At 41.5% G+C, this 20,910-nt stretch overlaps 3 protein-coding genes across 3 annotated transcripts in view; 2 read left to right on the top strand and 1 right to left on the bottom strand.

The window, feature by feature from the left end:
- The window catches only part of LOC311108574 (translocating chain-associated membrane protein 2-like), a 266,741-nt gene that overhangs the window by 88,496 nt on the left and 157,335 nt on the right, over positions 1–20,910 (top strand). The gene's annotated exons all lie outside the window — the stretch shown is intronic.
- LOC311108581 (uncharacterized protein) lies at positions 6,784–9,223 on the top strand. Its single transcript, XM_084151235.1, has 3 exons — positions 6,784–7,975; positions 8,107–8,526; positions 8,959–9,223. The coding sequence occupies exons 1-3, from the start codon at positions 7,877–7,879 to the stop codon at positions 8,986–8,988; spliced, it is 549 nt and encodes a 182-aa protein (XP_084007361.1). The 5' UTR covers positions 6,784–7,876; the 3' UTR covers positions 8,989–9,223.
- On the bottom strand, positions 13,728–17,973 carry LOC311108061 (rhomboid domain-containing protein 2-like; the record flags this gene model as incomplete). Its single annotated transcript, XM_084150709.1, has 4 exons — positions 13,728–14,631; positions 14,879–15,026; positions 15,243–15,647; positions 17,922–17,973. 4 exons carry the CDS (start codon positions 17,971–17,973, stop codon positions 14,142–14,144), a joined length of 1,095 nt encoding a protein of 364 aa, XP_084006835.1. The 3' UTR covers positions 13,728–14,141.

Below are 20,910 nucleotides of genomic sequence, written 5' to 3'. Positions count from 1 at the left end.
CCAATGGAGGGCGGTCAGAGCTCTCACTTAACGTTAATTTCACTTTCATTCCGACTGGGTTTAGAGCGATGCCTGTTTGGGAGGCCTTCCAGGTCGGATCATTGACACTTTCGGATGGATATACTTATATTCCCCCATTTTTGTTTTGTTTCGTTATTTATTTTTCAATTCTTACATTATTCCTGTGCGTACATATAATAATAATTATTTGTACTTTATTATTATTTTCTCTTAGCATTTTAGTATTATGTATGTGTATATTTTAAATTTGTATAGATTATTATTCTGGGGTATGCATGTTTGTGTATGTAGATGTGTGTGTATGGATGTATATGTGTATGCGTGTGTATGTATCTGTATATATTTAAGAATATTTATTTTATATGTATATATTTTTTGGGGTGTGTGTATGTATGTGTGCGTGTATACGTGTGTATATGTGTGTGCGTATATATATATATATATATATATATATATATATATATATATATATATATATATACACGTATGTGTGTGTGTGTATGTATGTAGGTATGCACATGTATGTATGTGTGTGTGTGTGTGTGTGTGGATGTGTATGTGTGCACATATGTATATATAAATCACTATTTTTTAAAATTATTTGAAAATAATGTATTATTATTATTATTTTTACATTTTTTAATTTTTTTACATTTTTATTTACTTTGTTATTTTTTTGATTGGGGGGTACGTTCAATTTATCAAAATCCTTGTTCCCTTCTCCTAACCCACAATATGTAACTGTCCTGCTGTCTATGTCGGTTACTGATGGTTTATGTTTAGACCGGTATTGCTTAGCAATAGAATCTTGTGATGATACATCTTGCTTATCTCAGGGATTGACCCAAGATTAACCTTAAGTGCGCAATATGTTTAAGTTGCAACTTATTCTGTTTAGGTTTATTAGATGCTAATTGAACACTTTAAGTGCGGGAGCCTCCTCAGTTCATATGTTAGTAGAAGTTCTAGGATAGCGAGAGGTGAGCGCATAGTTGGGATTTTATTTGTGTTTTACCTCTTGTTCGAGGGCGCGCCGTGCTTTTTTGGCATCGGCCAGACAATGTGTTTGTTATTTTTATTTTCATATTTATTTCTGTCCTATGTGTGTATGCCTGTTAAATGTGGGTTGATGGGGGGGGGGGTAAAGGTTGGGGAAAGTAGGGGAACAGGGTGGAGAGTAAAGGTGCTTGCGGGGGGGGAGGGGTGGGTTGGATACTGCTCGGGTGTAGGTGCTACATATGCTGATCGTGATGGTTTGGTGCGCTTTCTTACCTTTTTAGTGAGTTACATGTTATGCAGGCCACCATAGGAACTACAAATGAGAGGAGGGCGGGACTTACATTCACTTCCTGGAATGTCAAGGGTTTAAACGAACCAATTAAGAGAGGCAGGGTCCTAGCCCACTTGAAAGCACTTTCGTCTGATATTATATTTTTGCAAGAAACCCATCTGAAAAACAAATCTCATAACAGACTTAAATGTAAGTGGGTGGGACAAGTGTATCACTCTAACTTCTCTGCCAAAACGAGAGGCACAGCGATTCTGGTACGGAAAGGAATTCCCTTTCTACATAAAACCACTATTGTGGATAAAGAGGGTCGTTATGTGATCGTAATAGGAGAGATCCATTCTACTTCTGTAACTCTACTAAATATCTATGGGCCAAACATTGATAACCCCTCTTTTTTCAAAAGAGTCCTTGCCCTGATTCCAGATATCTCCCATACTAATCTGGTCATTGGAGGGGACCTTAACTGTGTACTAGACCAATATTTGGATAGATCCTCTACCCGGCGAACCCCTACCTCCTATTCAAGCGAATTCTTGAATACCTACATAAAAAATTCTAACTTATTTGATATATGGAGGATCTCTAATCCTACGGGTAGGGAATACTCCTTTTACTCTCATGTTCACAATGTATATACTCGAATTGACTACTTTTTGGTTGATGCTAAACTACTCCCCTATACCTGTAATGTGAGATATCATGATATTATAATCTCTGACCACAGTCCACTCATCTTCTCCCTGAGATTGGGTGACATCGTACCAAACGAGAGGGTCTGGAGGTTGAATCCTCAGCTCCTCACAGAACCAACATTCTGTGAACATCTTAAAGACCAAATTACATTTTTCTTTGATACCAACGACAACACAGAGACTTCCCCAGCATTATTGTGGGAAACGCTGAAGGCTTATTTGAGAGGCTGTATCATCTCCTTTCAGACTGCCAGTAGGCAAAACAGAAAAAAATTGGTAGAACTGGAGGGACAAATTCACTTACTGGATAGGGAGAATGCTAGACATCCATCTATGGAGAAACATAAACAAATTATGTCTTTAAAATTTTAATACAATCAGATCCTCTCGGCTAAAATTGCTAAATCTTTTCTCTATGCCAAGCAAAAATATTTTGAGTTTGGTGACAAACCACACAAATTACTCGCCAGACAACTTCGAAAAAACGTGAGTGACCGAATGATTCACAAAGTTAAATCTGCATCTGGGGAATTACTCTCCTCCCCCAAAGACATCAATGACAGATTCCGTCAGTTTTATGAGACTCTATATACATCTAAAGCGGATCCTAATCCCTTAATTATGCATAACTTTTTGGAGGACTGTAATCTTCCTGCCCTGAACCAGGAAGACTCTAACTTCCTGAATAAGGAAATATCTCTTGAAGAAATTAGAGAAACAATTAAATCTCTAAAGAGTGGCAAGACCCCGGGCCCAGATGGATACCCTGGTGAATTCTATAAAACATTCAGCAACATGCTATCTCCCTACCTGCACAAAATGTTGGTTCGGGCCAATGAGGATGGAGCTCTCCCATCTACTTTGGATGAGGCGTTTATTACAGTTATACATAAGAAGGGTAAAGATCCGGAAGAGGTAGGGTCATACAGACCAATATCCCTCCTTAATACAGACCAAAAGATTTTAGCAAAAACTCTGGCTAACAGGCTTAGCACTTTAATTGGCAAATTGGTCCATTCGGACCAGACCGGCTTTATCCCTAATAGAAACTCATTCTTCAATCTCAGGCGCCTCTTCACATTATGTATTCTCAGAGGTTACCTAACGTGGACCTTGCCGTTATATCTCTTGACGCCGAAAAGGCCTTTGACCAAGTTGAGTGGCCCTATCTATTCAAGGTCCTACAGAAATTTAATATTGGAGATGGGTTCATAAATTGGATCCAGCTTTTATATAGGAACTCCTGTGCGAGAATACTCACTAACCAATCAATGTCGCCCCGATTTAACCTCCACAGAGGGACAAGGTAGGGTTGTGCGCTGTCGCCTATGCTCTTCGCCCTAATTATTGAACCTCTCGCTCAAGCGATCAGATCTCATTCAGCAATACACGGCTATAATACTAAAGATACTCTAAATAAGATTTCCCTATACGCAGATGATATTCTCCTCTATGTAACAGAACCCCACGCTAGTATTCCAGCTATTCTTGAGGTGATTAATTTGTTTGGTACCTTCTCGGGATATAGAATAAATTGGAACAAGAGGGAATTAATGCCCATACGGTTGCAAAACACCTCCTGGCTAGAACATCTTCCAGTTAAGTTATCTTCAGAAAAATGTATCTACCTTGGAATTGTAGTTACCAAACAATACTCCTTACTATTTAAAGAGAATTTCCCTTCTCTGATGCAAAATCTCAAGGCAAACAAACAGTTTTGGAGAACTCTCCCAATTTCTCTGCTCGGTAGAATTAATGCCATTAAAATGGTCTTCCTCCCACAACTGCTCTACCTATACCAGAACATCCCAGTATTCATACCTAAATCATTTCATAAACAACTGGACTCTATTATCAATCCTTTCATCTGGGATTATAAAACACACAGGATAGGTATAAAACACCTATGTAAATCCAAGATGGAAGGAGGATTGTCTCTCCCAAATTTTATATTTTACTATTGGGCCGCTAACCTCCGCGCTGTTACGTTTTTGCTGGATGACGCAACCCCGCCATCCAGCTGGCTTAACATGGAGCGGGAGGAGTGTCATCCCTTCTCTATTGGTGCCGTGATTTTGTCACCTGTTAATCTGGAGATGTCACTTTACCATAACAATCCTATTATACATAGCACAGTCCGAATCTGGAAGCAAATTAAAGTCCACTTTGAGCTTAGACCAATATCATTCATGCTCCCTGTTGCCAGGAATCCCTCCTTTGCCCCCTCTAACCTTGATAACACCTTTGAGCGATGGGGAGAGTTGGGGATAAGTACCATAGGGGATTTATATATAGGAGGGACCTTTGCTTCCTTTGAAGCGCTGAGGGAAACTTATAACCTTCCCAGAAGTAACTTTTTCAGATACCTACAAATTAGAGACTATGTTAGAAAACACCTCCCAACATTTGAGAATGCTAAACCTTCCATGTTTGACGGATGCATAAAAATATGCCCCACCTCAGACAAACTGATATCTCGTCTATATGACGCTTTTCAATCTGTTAGCGCACCCTCTACAGATGCCATTAAGGCAAAATGGGAGGAAGAACTAGGGACTGATATTTCGGTGGCAGACTGGGAGGATAGCTTGGAGTATATCCACACCTGCTCCATTAACTCCAGACATCGTCTCATACAATTTAAGGTATTACACAGATTACACTACTCCAAAACTAAACTGCATAGGATATTTCCTGATACATCCCCTATGTGTGATAAATGTCAGGCTGAGCAGGGTACACTACTCCACTGCTTTGCCCTATGCTCTAGTCTGTATGGTTATTGGTGTGGAATATTTGGGGTCCTCTCTGAAGTTCTGGAGACTTCAATAGACCCAGACCCGCTTCTGATAATCCTGGGAGTGTCCGATTCCCTAAACGGATTAACCAACTCCCAAAAACAACTCATCTCTTACAGTCTCATTTCGGCAAAAAAATTAATCTTGTTGTTTTGGAAAAGGAGGGAAGCGCCCTCTACCAAATTATGGCTCAGCGAAGTGGCAAAAACTGTACACTTAGAAAGAATTAGATATATTCTGAACAATAAATTATCAACATTTGATCAAATCTGGCAGCCTTTCCTCTCTTACCTGGACCAGTCGGTGCTGTGAATTTGTACTTTTTAACGCACTCTCAATTGTCATATTGTAATCTACCTTTGGGCAGCGTGTGCTGGCCCTGACACTCGAGCAGTCGGGAGGGGAATAGGGTGGAATAGGGGGGGGGTTACATATACCCTTTTTCTTTCTACCTGTCCCTGTTCTGTATGTCGTGTTTTGTAATATTTGTTTTGTGTCCAGAACTCTGGGTCTTGTTGTTCATGTCTGTTCTCTTATGTTTAGATAAGAACTGTACACATGTCTTTCATACCTATACACCATTCTTGTGTGTGTTCAATAAAAAAATATTTGAACAGAGAAATGCTAAAGAATCCTACAGTATGGAAAGTCTTTAGCCCCATCCCTAATGTTATGGGAGTTGCATTTATTGCATTTCAATACACTTGCATTTTCAATTACCCATAAATTACTCACTACTTGTACAACTATGTTGGATTGCCTAAATATTCAACATTTTCTTGACAGTCAATGCCAGTGTATTCTATGGCTGCCCTAAGTACATGCCTTTGTCTGTCTCCTCAGTCTGGAAGGGTGACTCGGCTGATGGATAGAAATGATGATGGGGTGATCTCATTCTCCAACTCTGATGACATCTCTATCTACTCCTTCACTGACTGTGAATCTGAGGTAAGACAGTTGTACACCATGTCTTTGTTGAGTGACATCACTGTAAGGAGAATAGTCTCTGACTAGTTGACTCTGATACCCAGTCTGATGATGAGGATCATGAAAGGAGGACACCACTGCTGAAAGTGAAGGATGAGGAGGATGGAAAGGTGACAAGGCTTAAAGTGAGGGATATAGTAGAGGACGACGATCTTTCTCTCCACTCCTTCGATGAGTCAGACTTTCTGGTATGTTCTGCAGCATGTATTTGAGTAACTCTTTGACTGAATGTGGAGAATGGACTATGACCAACTAGCTCTCTGACACACAGTGTGATAATGGCAATGATGCCTCTGCTGAGGACAGTCCAGGGCCTTCAAAGGAACCACTGAGAAAAGGGGCTTCACTGAAGGACCCTCGACTGGTAGGCTCTTACGTGTGTGTGTGTGTGTGTGTGTGTGTGTGTGTGTTAGTGGTGCGCGGGTCAGCTGTTTGTTCAACCGAACCCACCCGCAATTGCTAATAACCCATCCGCAACCGCCCGACTATATGTGATAAAGTGAAAATCTGAGGCCCGCACCTGACCCTAACCCGCAAATATAGAACACCGTCAGAACGATTTCTTAGCAGGGGGTGCAGGATTTTTTTGTGCCTAGTTTGGATATGTTTCTGCTTATAATTTCCAACATTTTGGTAGGCTATTTGTTAGTCAACTTGTCTATAATTAGATAGAAGACTAAATAAACCAAAAACTTTTAGGGATCAAGAAGAAAATGCAATAACTTAAGATCAAAAGGGAAACATTTTCTGTGCAAAATTTCCAAATGACATCAGTTTGACGGGTTGAAAACGACCAGACATGTTTCTGATAAGATTTCAGTTTGGCTTGGATGCACATTTTATGTGGTTGAAATATTATCAGCTTTTATGATGCTGATAAAGCAGTCCCTAGCTGCGCATTTGCATTCCCTCAAGATGCTGAAAGAAATCATATTTCTCCACTGCTGTTCCCGAGTCAAAATAAAGCCTACATTTGGTGTAGCCTATCATTTTACTGCAAGAAATGCTTAATTCTGCAGGAGTTAATATTAAGACTGTGAGAGGTTAAAGATCTACAGTCAGTGTCCAGATTTCAGTTTCCATCTAACCCATCTGAACAGTAGGCTGTTTGTTCCCTTGACGTGCCATAGGCCTATTTGAATCCCCCTCTTGTGACTGTCGAATTTCTATAGTGCCTCACAATCATCAAACATAACATAGGCACTGCCATCATCCTCTTTTAACACTTCACCAAATATTTTCCAAACATTACTTTTCTGGCCGTCCCTTCTTTATTTTCAACTTTCCATTTCGTAGCTTTTCTCTTATTGAATTAAAGCGTTTGGTGATTGGTGTGTAGTCTATCTGGCGCGCGTCAAGTTATGCCCTAAAGTTTAGGCTTACACACTAATGCCAAATAGCCTATAGATATAACTTGCACAATAATTATACATTTATGGATTTTTTAATGTATTGTTTTCTGTTTATTCAACAATATTTCATGACCCTAAATCCCCCGCCCTGTGGATATAACCGCAGGACTTCTGGTTATGAGTCAACCCGCGCATCACTAGTGTGTGTCACATCTCAATTGTTTGACCCGATGTCTGTACATATTATTGTGGCCAAACCCAACATCCCTCTCCCTGCCTCTGTGAGTGCCCTGAAGAAGGTGTCACGCCAGATGGAGGTGGTCCCTTCTGTCCGGCCCTGCAGGCAGCAGCTGGACAAGAAGACACAGTGGACCAACACCAATGAGGAGAGCCTGAGGAGAATTAAAGAAAACCTGGCCTCCATAGAGCTTGACCTGGAGGAAGGCCTGAAGACGGTCAATGACGGTCTGGACATCAACCAAGAGAGGCAGAAGAAGAATGAGGGATGCTTCAGAGCCTGGATTGAGAAGTGGATGGGGAGGAGGAAGGATGAAAGACTGAGGGATGAAGATGTGAATAGGGAAGACAATGGGAGGAGGGGCGAGGAGTTGAGGGCACTGATCCAAGTGATGAAGAGAAACTGCAGCAAAATGAGATCTTGAGGCAGTAGACCTGGACAGTTGGCTGAATGACTTGGAAAGGTTGAAAGTGGCTTTCAAGAAATGCACTGGAGAGATGGCCGAAATGGTAGAGAGCATGGCAGAAATGAAGACCAGCATAGCCAAGAACAGGCTCCTCAAGCTTGAAAAAAAGAAGTATGAAGTCCAGCGCTTTGTAAGTTACTCTTACTTATTGAGTGTAGTCATGTATCTAATGTATTTATAGATTAGTTATACAGTATATCTAGAGATTGTGTATAACATAGCACTGTCCTGACAGTTTGTTTGTTGTTTCTGGTATTACAGAGCCCAGGGAAAGTCTCTGGTCCTGTGCCTGGCCAGACTTGCCTTTCTCCTCTTGTGACCTCAGCACCCTGGACCCTGGCTGAAGCCCTACGGGCCCTGCCCTCTCCAGAGGATGTCCCAAAGCCTCTGACTCCTCCCAGCCCTGTCCCTGTCATTGTTGCTCCGCCTGCTGTGGAGTACTTACCATACCACCACAGCCCTCGCCTGGCCCCAATCACCAACCTGAGCGAGAACGGTAGGAAGCTGCTCCAGAAAATGTCAGGAGTGGCCCCACAGGTGAGAGGAAATACAGAAAGCCCTTGCCTGGCCCCCATCACCAATACAGGAAGCCCTCGCCTGGCCCCCATCACCAACCTGAGTGAGAACAGCAGGAAGCTGCTCCAGGAAATGGCGCAGAAAATGACAGGAGTGTACCCACAGGTGAGAGGAAACAGGAAGGGGATATTGGCCATATGTCCTACAGTATATCATAACTCTAGATATCGTAGCTCAAGAGTAGAAAATAGCCATAAGCTTATATTACTTTATCTCCTTGTCCAAAATATTCAGGAAGGGAAGGTCAAAAGGAAAAAGGGCAAGGCAAAAAAGCGAGTGAAGCAAGAGCAGGCTAGTAACATGAAGCAGGTGGAAAATGTTGGAGAAAGTAAGGAGGACAAGAAAGAGGAAAATAAGAGTCTGAGGAAGAGGTGAGGAAATAGAAGAAGGAGAAGTAGAACATAACAAGGGCATTTTTGAGATTTATAGAAATAGAATGAGGTAGAGAATTATAGAAATAGAATGAGGTAGCAGAGAAAGAGCAGCTATCTGATGTGTAAGTGAAAACTACTATTTATTGTCCTGTTTGATTGACAGGTTTCTCCAGTGGCTGCTGCCCAAACTTAGATGTTTGAATAAATAATGGCCATCTACTACTACAACACACACACACACAGATATTTTGAGTATTGCTTACTCCTCCAATACACACAGAAACTTAATTTCAGACACAGGAACTATGTTTAGAAAAATACACATATTGGTCTCGTTCTAATATTTTGAGACATGCACTATTCTTTAAAATAAAAAAACTACAAAAAATGTTTGAAATATGCATTTTCAATAAAGCTTTTGAAATTGCAATTATTTGTGTCAGACTGTTTTTTTGTTCTTCATTAATTACAGCAAGGGAACAATTATTGTAGTGACATTACATGACATGTTATGTACCAGTGGGTGTTTTATATTCTGCTGTCCTGCACTGGATCCCACTGTAGGTGGCAGTAGTGCACAAAATAGTTGGTTTGCTCACCAGAAACCCAACCAGGCAGAGAGACTATTGTTACCATGCAACGAGCAGATGCTTCAGTGCAGGGTTGCCATGTCCGCAGTTTTGCTAACATTTGGGCTACTTTGAAAACGATGTCGCGGGGGGTAAACATGGCATTTCTTCAAACAAAACATATTTTTCACTGTGACCTGCTGCTGACTACCAGGCAGTGAGCAGGCAGGTTGTTACTGAATGAGCAGTAGGAAGGGGGAGGGCCGTGTTCATTCAAAAATCATGTCAAACACTATTATTGCAACTTATTATGTGAGTTGTTAAGCATATTTTTACTCCTGAACTTATTTAGGCTTGCCATAACAAATGGGTTGAATACATATTGACTCAAGACATTTCAGCTTTTCATTTTTTATAGCTTTCTAAACATTTCTAAAAACATAATTCCACTTTGACATTATGGGGTGTTGTGTGTAGGTCAGTGACAGAAAATCTCAATTTATTCCATTTTAAATTCAGGCTGTAACACAACAAAATGTGGGTGTGAATACTTCCTGAAGGCACAGTACATGTACAAGCTTTGAGGGTTTTTTGAAAGAGAAAATCCATCATTATTGTGTGCCTACTGTAAATATGGCTGCCACTTGTCTTTTCCTAGGAATGCTCGGAACATGGCGCGGGATGTGCAGAATTCCTTCTATGACATCGTTGAGGAGGTGGGAGGTCTCACACACACACAGGCTGTGGCTTACATCAAGAAGCTGATGACCAAGGGCCGCTACTCTCAGGACGTGTGGAGCTAAGGAAGATTAAGTTAACGTTACAGCACACCCTCACAACCCCATATGTTAACCTATTTCTTTCGGGTGGAGGGTGAGTGGTAACGGAAAACAGTTTTAAACTGTTTTTGGAGGTAACGTGTCAGCACATAATCACTAAATGGAAAGACGTATGAATGAATGTTTGTTGTACTTATTGTCTTGTTGTGTAATCTTACTGACAGCATTTTGTAGAGACTCGTGCTGTGAGGTAGTGCAATTCATTCAAGATTGGTTGGGAATGGGCTCATACTCCAAATCGACCCCTAACCCCCAGGCCTTTCATGTACACTGAACAAAATATAAACGCAACATGTAAAGTGTTGGTCCCATGTTTCATGAGCTGAAATAAAAGATCCCAGACATTTTCCATCCACACAAAAAGCTTATTTCTCTCAAATTTTGTGCACGTGTAACCACGCCAGCCCAGGACCTCCACATCCGGCTCCTTCACCTGTGGGATCGTCTGAGACCAACCACCCGGACAGCTGATGAATCTGTGGGTTTGCACAACAGAATAATTTCTGCACAAACTGTCAGTAACCGTCTCAGGGAAGCTAATCTGCATGCTCGTCGTCCTCACCAGGGTCTTGACCTGACTGCAGTTTGGCGTCGTAACTGACTTCTGTGGGCAAATGCTCACCTTCGATAGCAACTGGCATGCTGGAGAAGTGTGCTCTTCACGGATGAATCCCGGTTTCAACTGTACCAGGTAGAAGTCAGCGTGTATGGCGCCATGTGGGCGAGCGGTTTGCTGATGTCAACATTGTGGACAGAGTGCCCCGTGGTGGTGGGGTTATGGTATGGACAGGCATAAGCTACGGACAATGAACACAATTGCATTTTAAATCGATGGCAATTTGAATGCACAGAGATACCGTGACGAGATCCTGAGGCCCATTGTCGTGCCATTCATCCGCCACCATCACCTCACGTTTCAGCACAATAATGCACGGCCCCATGTCACAAGGATCTGTTCACAATTTCTGGAAGCTGAAAATGTCCCAGTTCTTCCATGGCCTGCATACTCACCAGACATGTCACTGATTGAGCATGTTTGGGATGCTCTGGATTGACGTGTACGACAGCGTGTTCCATATCTGAATTCCCAGTCATGTGAAATCCATAGATTAGGGCCTAATTTATTCATTTCAATTGACTGATTTCCTTATATGAACTGTAACTCAGTAAAATCTTTGAAATAGTTGCATGTTGCGTTTATATTTTTGTTCAGTGTAGATTTGGTCCACGCGCTCCTTTTAAGGTTATGGAACATTTTGGAATAAACCAATAGATTTTTTTATAAAATAGAGTGCAGACCTTCATTGTTTCCCATCAGATTAGAAAAGTTGGAGATATTATACATTGAATGTTACACATCGTTTTTGTAAGTGAAACTAGGCGCAAACAGAGGTGATTATGATATGAAATATTGCCTCTGGACGTTTATCATGCTGTGAAGATCCCCACAAGGCGATAAAAAAAGTAATATATTGTAAATTAACTCCTGAAATGTCTACGGCATTGAAAGCATTCTATATTTGCATCTTTAAATGTATTTACAAGTTCAACATGGCTGCCTATTCAGATGCACGAAGGTTGTGTAAATACAGAGAGCAGTGCAAGATTAGTCAAATATGCATACTAGTAGCACATTCATATTGTACCATGTACTGTACAATTCCTACATTTAAATTGCAGTAACTGTTTAGTCATTGAGCCTTGTTCTTCATCGGTTCATTAAACGAAAAGGTTGTAGATTAAATGGTGGTTTACTGTAAAAATGCCCAGGTGTTTTTTTCTCATGCTTTCCCACTGTAAGGCTTAGTACCGACTAGTTATGTTTAGCTGGACACTACCACGGCATTTAGGCAATGCAATATGTGTTGTATTGTATGTGCACTTGCAGTACAACATGAATACATCTATTAACTGTCATTTATTGACTGTCATTTATGTGTGTTCTGATAATCACTAATTCTGGGATATGTATATGTAAGAACTTTATCTAGTTTTATTTTCTTATGCTGATGGTTGAAAGCCTAAATACAAAATATTTACTTCAATTTTCTGAGGTTCTGTAACCGTATGAAATAGAATCAAGTGGATGATATACGGGTGATGTTCAGCAGTCTATCATTTTAGCACGTCATTTTGTGTTTCTTTTAATAGAGAAACCCTCAACTATTGTAGTGATACAGAATCAAATATGGTATGGTACATGTTGTCATTTAAATAAGAAATGTGCCTTTTTAAAATTGACCTGTGTTACATGACTCTTACCACTTGATCCAGTTTTATATGCAAAATAGCTATTTGTATATAAACAGTAACTTTAAAGCATGCATTTGTAAAGAAATAATAAATGGAGATCATTGATTTGCTTTATTTAGTCTTGGTTGTCATTTATGGCTTCTCTTTACTGTGCACGACTAGTTAATTTTCCAAAGATTACATCATAATCTGCCCTTGTAGCCCACACTCTTGATCACCTCACCCACTTGTCCCCTGCTTCTGAATTTCCAAAATTTTTGAACGATGCATTGCAAAACAAACTGAATGTAATGGATCTAATTTAGTGGTGAGTGGATGCTATTTTGTATTTTATTCTAAGAACACAGATACCTTAAAAGAAAGGTAGGTGCGTGGATCAGAAAACCAAACAGTATCTGGTGTGACCACCATTTCCCTCAAGCAGCACGACACATATCCTTCGCATTGAGTTGATCAGGCTGTTGATTGTGGCCTGTGGAATGTTGTGCCACTCTTCAACAGCTGTGCGAAGTTGCTGTTCATTGCTTGCCCATATCATAACCCCACCGCCACCATTGGGCACTCTGCTGGTCCTGGGGTGGCGTGGTTACACGTGGTCTGCGGTTGTGAGGCCGGTTGGACGTACTGCCAAATTCTCTAAAACGACGTTGGAGTCTGCTTATGGTACAGAAATGAATTTTAAATTCTCTCGCAACATCTCTGGTGGACATTTCTGCAGTCAGCATGCCAATTGCACGCTTCCTCAAAACTTGAGACATATGTAGCATTGTGTTGTGTGACAAAACTGCACATTTTAGAGTGGCTCTTTTATTGTCCCCAGCACAAGAAGCACCTGTGTAATGATCAAGCTGTTTAATCAGCTTCTTGATATGCTACACCTGTCAGGTGGATGGATTATCTTGGCAAAGGACAAATGCTCACTAACAGAGATTTAAACAAATGTGTATACAAAATTAGAGAAAGAAGCTTTTTGTACGTTTGGAAAATTTCTGGGATCTTTTATTTCAGCTCATGAAACATGGGACCAACACTTTACATGTTGCATTTATATTTTGTTAAGTGTAGTTAAGGGGGAAAAACTGATAATACATTAGTGTGATAAAAATGTTTAGTTTGAACTAAAAACTGTTCTGGTTTACTAAGGGTTTTGAAAAACGTTGTTTTAATCTAGGTTGTATAAATCAAGAGTACCAAGAGATTTGTCTACCGTATGTGTAAAAAAACACAAAGTACAAAACACACAAGCCAAAAGGAGTGGTCTTACAATCAACTGACAAGCAAACCCTTTATTGCATTGATTTGACCTTGAACATTCAGAGCCTGCTTGTATATTAAAACCAAAAACATCAGTGAAGAAAAAGTGGACCTTCAAGTACTGCCTCAAAACACTTGTCCAAGCATATTACATCTCAATGTATAACATGAGACAGAAAACACATTGAATGACAACTATGGGCTCGATTAAATCCGTATCGCCGTAGTTCAGAGCTATAGCGGCTTATAACCACACTGACATTTGTATTTTTTAAATGTTATTAGTTATACCAAGAGTTGACGTTTTTACAAGGATTGTGATTGCTGAAAATAGCACGCTTGAAATGTAAATGTAATTTCCGGTCTTCGCGAACATTGCCTTTACATTTCAATCGAGCTATAGCGAGTTTTGCCGTTACGGATTGAAGTCATCAATCTGTCAGTGAAGACACAGGTGCTCCTGGGTGAACCATCACAGATTCTGGCAGTGACTCCGGCATCTTTGCTGTGAAACTCTGGGGGGCACTGACAGACACAGACAGTGGACTGAGGTGGGAATGTTGAGAATGTGGATGTTGAGCCACTGGAGCCCAGTGACTGCTGGTTTGAGAGGCAGATGCAAGCCCATGACTGAGTCCATGGCCGAAGCTGTGTTCGTGACTATGTCCATAACCTTGGCTGTGGCTGCAGCTGTGTCCATGTTCGTGACTATGTCCGTGACTTGGCCCAAAGCTATGCTTGAGGCCATATCCATGGTTGTGTCCGTAATAACCTGAGAGCTGAACAGGGCTCCCCTGTGTATAGTAGGAGTGGGCCCAGCCTTCAAATGTCTTTGGTGTGGTCTCGGTAGCCTGTAGGTTGGAGGTAAAGGACACTGGAGCGTAGGCTTGGACTGGGTAGGAGCCTGGGGTTGGAATCATTCTGCAATCAATGAGAACGTGGACAGAATTCAGAGAGCCTATCTATACCAGTAATTCTCTATCTAATCATGGGGGACCACTAGGTGCCTATTGTACAGTATTCAATTACAGCTGAGGATCATCAATTATAACTGCACCTCATTATACTGTAGTACATTATGTGCTCTGGCTTGCACACAGCAATTGTTATTTAATGACCTCTTGTCTTGTCTGATAAATGATATGTCTGGTGCTTTCTTAGTACTCACGGTGGGTGGACCGTCTTCCTTCTCTCCTCTGTTGATGCAGGGACATACAGGACACCAATGTTCCTCAGCAGCCTGAAAGGCATCTTCTTGTCCAGCACTGATGCCCTGGCATCGGACATGTCCAGAAGTGAGAGCCAGCCCTTTCCGTCTGTTTCACCAGTGCAAGTTAAGGAGAATGTGTGACGCAGTGATGCAATATTTTTTCTAAACAAACATGCCATAATGTTCAGCAGCAGGATTCATATACAACACCTATAACCTATTACCACTTAACTACACTACTAAGCACACTTATAAAGCTGTGACATACTGCAGAGGAGTGTATCAGTTATTTTGAACCACAATGAGGTTGGAGTAAGGATACAGATCCCCCCTGCGATGATGGCGATGGCATTGCAAAGGAAGACAGTGTGTGGGACCAAAAGTGTTATGATGAACAGAAACAGCCAGGGCAGGGCTAACATGGGTACAGTGACCCCGAAAAGAAAGCCCTTAACCATACGGGAGTGCACTGTGGCCATACCCATAAGGGAGAGGGACACTGGAATGAACCCCTCCACCTGGTTCTGGGCAGATGCACCAAACAGTAGCAGACCCAGTATGGTGTACAACACCCCTGTGCTGATAGAGAGCAGCAGAAACATGAGGAGGAACCGAACAGTGCCCACACTCTTCTCAATGCCTCCACAGAGGGGCACCAGAACCCCAATACTGAGGAGTAGCTGGGTCACTGTCTTGTGGTGGAAGGAGTATGTGATGAGCTTGTGCACTGCAAAGGAAGAGGAAAGGATTAAAACATAAATGATAGGGTTGACAGACATAAGCTACACTGGTGTGTTGTGCTGTAGCCTACTGCTGTAGCCTACTGGCACCATCTGTTACATTAGCTATAAGTTTTAATAATAATAATAATGTGGTCCTCTGTAGCTCAGCTGGTAGAGCACGGCGCTTGAAACGCCAAGGTAGTTGGTTCGATCCCCGGGACCACCCATACACAAAAAAATGTATGCACGCATGACTGTAAGTCGCTTTGGATAAAAGCGTCTGCTAAATGGCATATTATTATTATTATTATTATTATTATTATTATAATAATATGCCATTTAGCAGACGCTTTTATCCAAAGCGACTTACAGTCATGCGTGCATACATTTTTGTGTATGGGTGGTCCCGGGGATCGAACCCACTATCTTGGCGTTACAAGAGCCGTGCTCTACCAGCTGAGCTACAGAGGACCACCATTCTAGCAAGCTAGCTAACGTTACAACACTCTCATACAAAGTAGCTACTGAGCATATATAACTGTTGATTCACTCAGACCCTCCTAGCTAACTTACCATGCCCATTGCCAAAAACTGTCGTTCCAAGACTGAAGACATCCTCTGATAAACCGAAATATGTAGTGACAGTAAACAAAACAAATGATACTATAATGACAGCAACAATCCCACTCGTGAGCCTGAACTCAGGAGTAAAACTCTTGAACCTCTGAACCATATGTTTTAAAATTATTCGGGATATCATTTTGATGACCAATGCATATTTGTCAAACTAGTACTTGGATAATCAAGCACAATAATCAATCAACTTTTCCTCCAATATTGCGCAACACTTTAGCCAGATTGTAGGTAGCTAGCTAGCTAGAGGTTCCCACTAGATAACACAGCCACAAAGTACAAATAGGCTATATCGTAAAAATTAATGAAAACAAAAATAGGCTTTTTGGTCTTAATTTAAGGTTGGGCATAAGGTTAGCAGTGTGGTTAAGTTTAAAATCAGAGTTTAAGAAGATGAATTGTAGAAATAGGCGGGCAAGCTTGCTAAGCAAAAACAAATGTACTGGACTTCCGCATTTGGATTCGTCACAACCACAAAGTTGCTCAACTGTTGCTCAGATCATCAAGTGCTGCATTTGAAGACACTGCCACCTGCTGACATGTGCCTCAAATGTGATGATCAAAGAGTCCTCTACAGCCATTTCAGTTAGATAGCTAGATAGATTTTATTTGACAGTTATAAATTACGACCAGGGGGAGATACCACCAGTCCAGTCCCATACAAGCCTTTCCTGTGACGTATTATGCGCGCCCATAAAACTGTGACCTATTGTGACGTAACCAAGCATAAATTCACTACATAAACTGTGTTCAGCTTTGATATCATCAGTACAATCGCTTTCTTCAGTAAGGTTGTTTCAGGTGCATAGTCTGCCCTAGCTGACACTGTGCAGAGAATAAATACTACGATTGGAAACGGTTGGATAGACCCGTCCTTGGAGTTTAGAACGTCTGGTAGGCTCTTACATTCTTTGGTCCCAAATGGCACCCTGTAGTGTACTACTTTTGACCTGTGCCCATTGGGCTCAGGTCAAAATAAGTGCAATATATGGGCACTGGGGTGCCATTTGGGACATGCCCTTTATGCGTGTATGTGCCAGGATATGTTTTGTGCCAATCAATTGATGGAAATGTATCCCTCAGAAAGCAAGATGAATCATAATGATGAGAGAATCAAAAGAGCTTTAAGGCGCCGCCCTTATGTGGTAAATATCAAATATATATATATATTTAAAAAATCTTCTGTTTTTGTTATCACCTTTTAAATGGAGTGTTGTGTTGACAGTTGAATCCAGTGAGGGTGAACACCCCTGATTCTGTGATGTGGCCAACCGGCAAAGTGCGCAGAAGGCCAAGGCCTGTAAGTCAAATCTGACCTGAAAACAATAACACATAAACATTAGTTATGCTGCATGTACAAACTGCAGTTATCACAGTAAAAGCAAGTGCAGATATCCCTCCTTATCTAACCACATTTGAAATGGAATATTGTCTTGACAGTCTACATCAGTGCAGACCCCTCAGATCCACAAAAGGCCTGTATGTCACATTCAAATCAACCACATAACAGTAGCTACTTAAATTATTTATTGATAGCTACATCATTTATTTCCAAGTTATTTCCAAGGCCAAAATGAGCAAAAGAGTGTTACATTTTTTCTTTACTGTTCACAGCCAATCATTGTGAGCTGTGGGCAGGAACAGACATCTGGGGATGGATGGGACATCAATCCAGAGCCTCTTAGCCAGGTCAGACATCTCTGCTGTTCCCATAGAGACAGAACAGATAGATCAATCTGTTGATTCATATGGCCATTTTGGTTGGCTTGGTTGAATTGACAATCATTCATTAGAAATGCTAAAGAATCCTACAGTATGGAAAGTCTTTAGCCCTATCCCTAATGTTATGGGAGTTGCATTTATTGCATTTCAATACACTTGCATTTTCAATTACCCATAAATTACTCACTACTTGTACAACTATGTTGGATTGCCTAAATATTCAACATTTTCTTGACAGTCAATGCCAGTGTATTCTATGGCTGCCCTAAGTACATGCCTTTGTCTGTCTCCTCAGTCTGGAAGGGTGACTCGGCTGATGGATAGAAATTATGATGGGGTGATCTCATCCTCCAACTCTGACATCTCTATCTACTCCTTCACTGACTGTGAATCTGAGGTAAGACAGTTGTACACCATGTCTTTGTTGAGTGACATCACTGTAAAGAGATTAGTCTCTGACTAGTTTACTCTGATACACAGTCTGATGATGAGGATCATGAAAGGAGGACACCACCGCTGAAAGTGAAGGATGAGGAGGATGGAAAGCTGACAAGGCTTAAAGTGAGGGATATGGTAGAGGACGACGATCTTTCTCTCCAATCCTTCGATGAGTCAGACTTTCTGGTATGTTCTGCAGCATGTATTTGAGTAACTCTTTGACTGAATGTGAAGAATGGACTATGACCAACTAGCTCTATGACACACAGCGTGATAATGGCAATGATGCCTCTGCTGAGGACAGTCCAGGGCCTTCAAAGGAACCACTGAGAAAAGGGGCTTCACTGAAGGACCCTCGACTGGTAGGCTCTTACGTGTGTGTGTGTGTGTGTGTTAGTGGTGCGCGGGCAGCTGTTTGTTCAACCGAACCCACCCGCAATTGCTAATAACCCAGCCGCAACCGCCCGACTATATGTGATAAAGTGAAAATCTGAGGCCCGCACCTGACCCTAACCCGCAAATATAGAACACCGTCAGAACGATTTCTTAGCAGGGGGTGCAGGATTTTTTTGTGCCTAATTTGGATATGTTTCTGCTTATAATTTCCAACATTTTGGTAGGCTATTTGTTAGTCAACTTGTCTATAATTAGAGAGAAGACTAAATAAACCAAAAACGTTTAGGGATCAAGAAGAAAATGCAATAACTCAAGAAAAAAAGGGAAACATTTTCTGTGCAAAATTTCCAAATGACATCAGTTTGACGGGTTGAAAACGACCAGACATGTTTCTGATAAGATTTCAGTTTGGCTTGGATGCACATTTTATGTGGTTGAAATATTATCAGCTTTTATGATGCTGATAAAGCAGTCCCTAGCTGCGCATTCGCATTCCCTCAAGATGCTGAAAGAAATCATATTTCTCCACTGCTGTTCCCGAGTCAAAATAAAGCCTACATTTGGTGTAGCCTATCATTTTACTGCAAGAAATGCTTAATTCTGCAGGAGTTAATATTAAGACTGTGAGAGGTTAAAGATCTACAGTCAGTGTCCAGATTTCAGTTTCCATTTAATCCATCTGAACAGTAGGCTGTTTGTTCCCTTGACGTGCCATAGGCCTATTTGAATCCCCCTCTTGTGACTGTCGAATTTCTATAGTGCCTCACAATCATCACACATAACATAGGCACTGCCATCATCCTCTTTTAACACTTCACCAAATATTTTCCAAACATTACTTTTCTGGCCGTCCCTTCTTTATTTTCAACTTTCCATTTCGTAGCTTTTCTCTTATTGAATTAAAGCGTTTGGTGATTGGTGTGTAGTCTATCTGGCGCGCGTCAAGTTATGCCCTAAAGTTTAGGCTTACGCACTAATGCCAAATAGCCTATAGATATAACTTGCACAATAATTATACATTTATGGATTTTTTAATGTATTGTTTTCTGTTTATTCAACAATATTTCATGACCCTAAATCCGCCGCCCTGTGGATATAACCGCGGGACTTCTGGTTATGAGTCAACCCGCGCATCACTAGTGTGTGTCACATCTCAATTGTTTGACCCTATGTCTGTACAGATTATTGTGGCCAAACCCAACATCCCTGTCATTGTTGCTCCGCATGCTGTGGAGTACTTACCATACCACCACAGCCCTCGCCTGGCCCCAATCACCAACCTGAGCGAGAACGGTAGGAAGCTGCTCCAGAAAATGTCAGGAGTGGCCCCACAGGTGAGAGGAAATACAGAAAGCCCTTGCCTGGCCCCCATCACCAATACAGGAAGCCCTCGCCTGGCCCCCATCACCAACCTGAGTGAGAACAGCAGGAAGCTGCTCCAGGAAACGGCGCAGAAAATGGCAGGAGTGTACCCACAGGTGAGAGGAAATACAGAAAGCCCTTGCCTGGCCCCCATCACCAATAAAGGAAGCCCTCGCCTGGCCCCCATCACCAACCTGAGTGAGAACAGCAGGAAGCTGCTCCAGGAAACGGCGCAGAAAATGGCAGGAGTGTACCCACAGGTGAGAGGAAACAGGAAGGGGATATTGGCCATATGTCCTACAGTATATCATAACTCTAGATATTGTAGCTCAAGAGTAGAAAATAGCCATAAGCTTATATTACTTTATCTCCTTGTCCACATTATTCAGGAAGGGAAGGTCAAAAGGAAAAAGGGCAAGGCAAAAAAGAGAGTGAAGCAAGAGCAGGCTAGTAACATGAAGCAGGTGGAAAATGTTGGAGAAAGTAAGGAGGACAAGAAAGAGGAAAAGAAGAGTCTGAGGAAGAGGTGAGGAAATAGAAGAAGGAGAAGTAGAACATAACAAGGGCATTTTTGAGATTTATAGAAATAGAATTAGGTAGAGAATTATAGAAATAGAATGAGGTAGCAGAGAAAGAGCAGCTATCTGATGTGTAAGTGAAAACTACTATTTATTCTCCTGTTTGATTGACAGGTTTCTCCAGTGGCTGCTGCCCAAA

The sequence above is a fragment of the Coregonus lavaretus genome (genome assembly GCF_964263955.1).
Source record: "Coregonus lavaretus genome assembly, chromosome: 33".
NCBI classification, from domain to species: Eukaryota; Metazoa; Chordata; class Actinopteri; order Salmoniformes; family Salmonidae; genus Coregonus; species Coregonus lavaretus.
The sequence above is the reverse complement of the archived record's forward strand: the minus strand, read 5'-3'. Positions and strand labels throughout refer to the sequence as shown.

Coding starts and splice junctions, on each gene's coding strand:
- LOC311108581 (XM_084151235.1), top strand. CDS start 7,877: ATGGCCGAAATGGTAGAGAGCATGGCAGAAATGAAGACCAGCATAGCC. Junction 7,976..8,106: donor AGTATGAAGTCCAGCGCTTT/GTAAGTTACTCT, acceptor CTGGTATTACAG/AGCCCAGGGAAAGTCTCTGG. Junction 8,527..8,958: donor TGACAGGAGTGTACCCACAG/GTGAGAGGAAAC, acceptor TTTGATTGACAG/GTTTCTCCAGTGGCTGCTGC.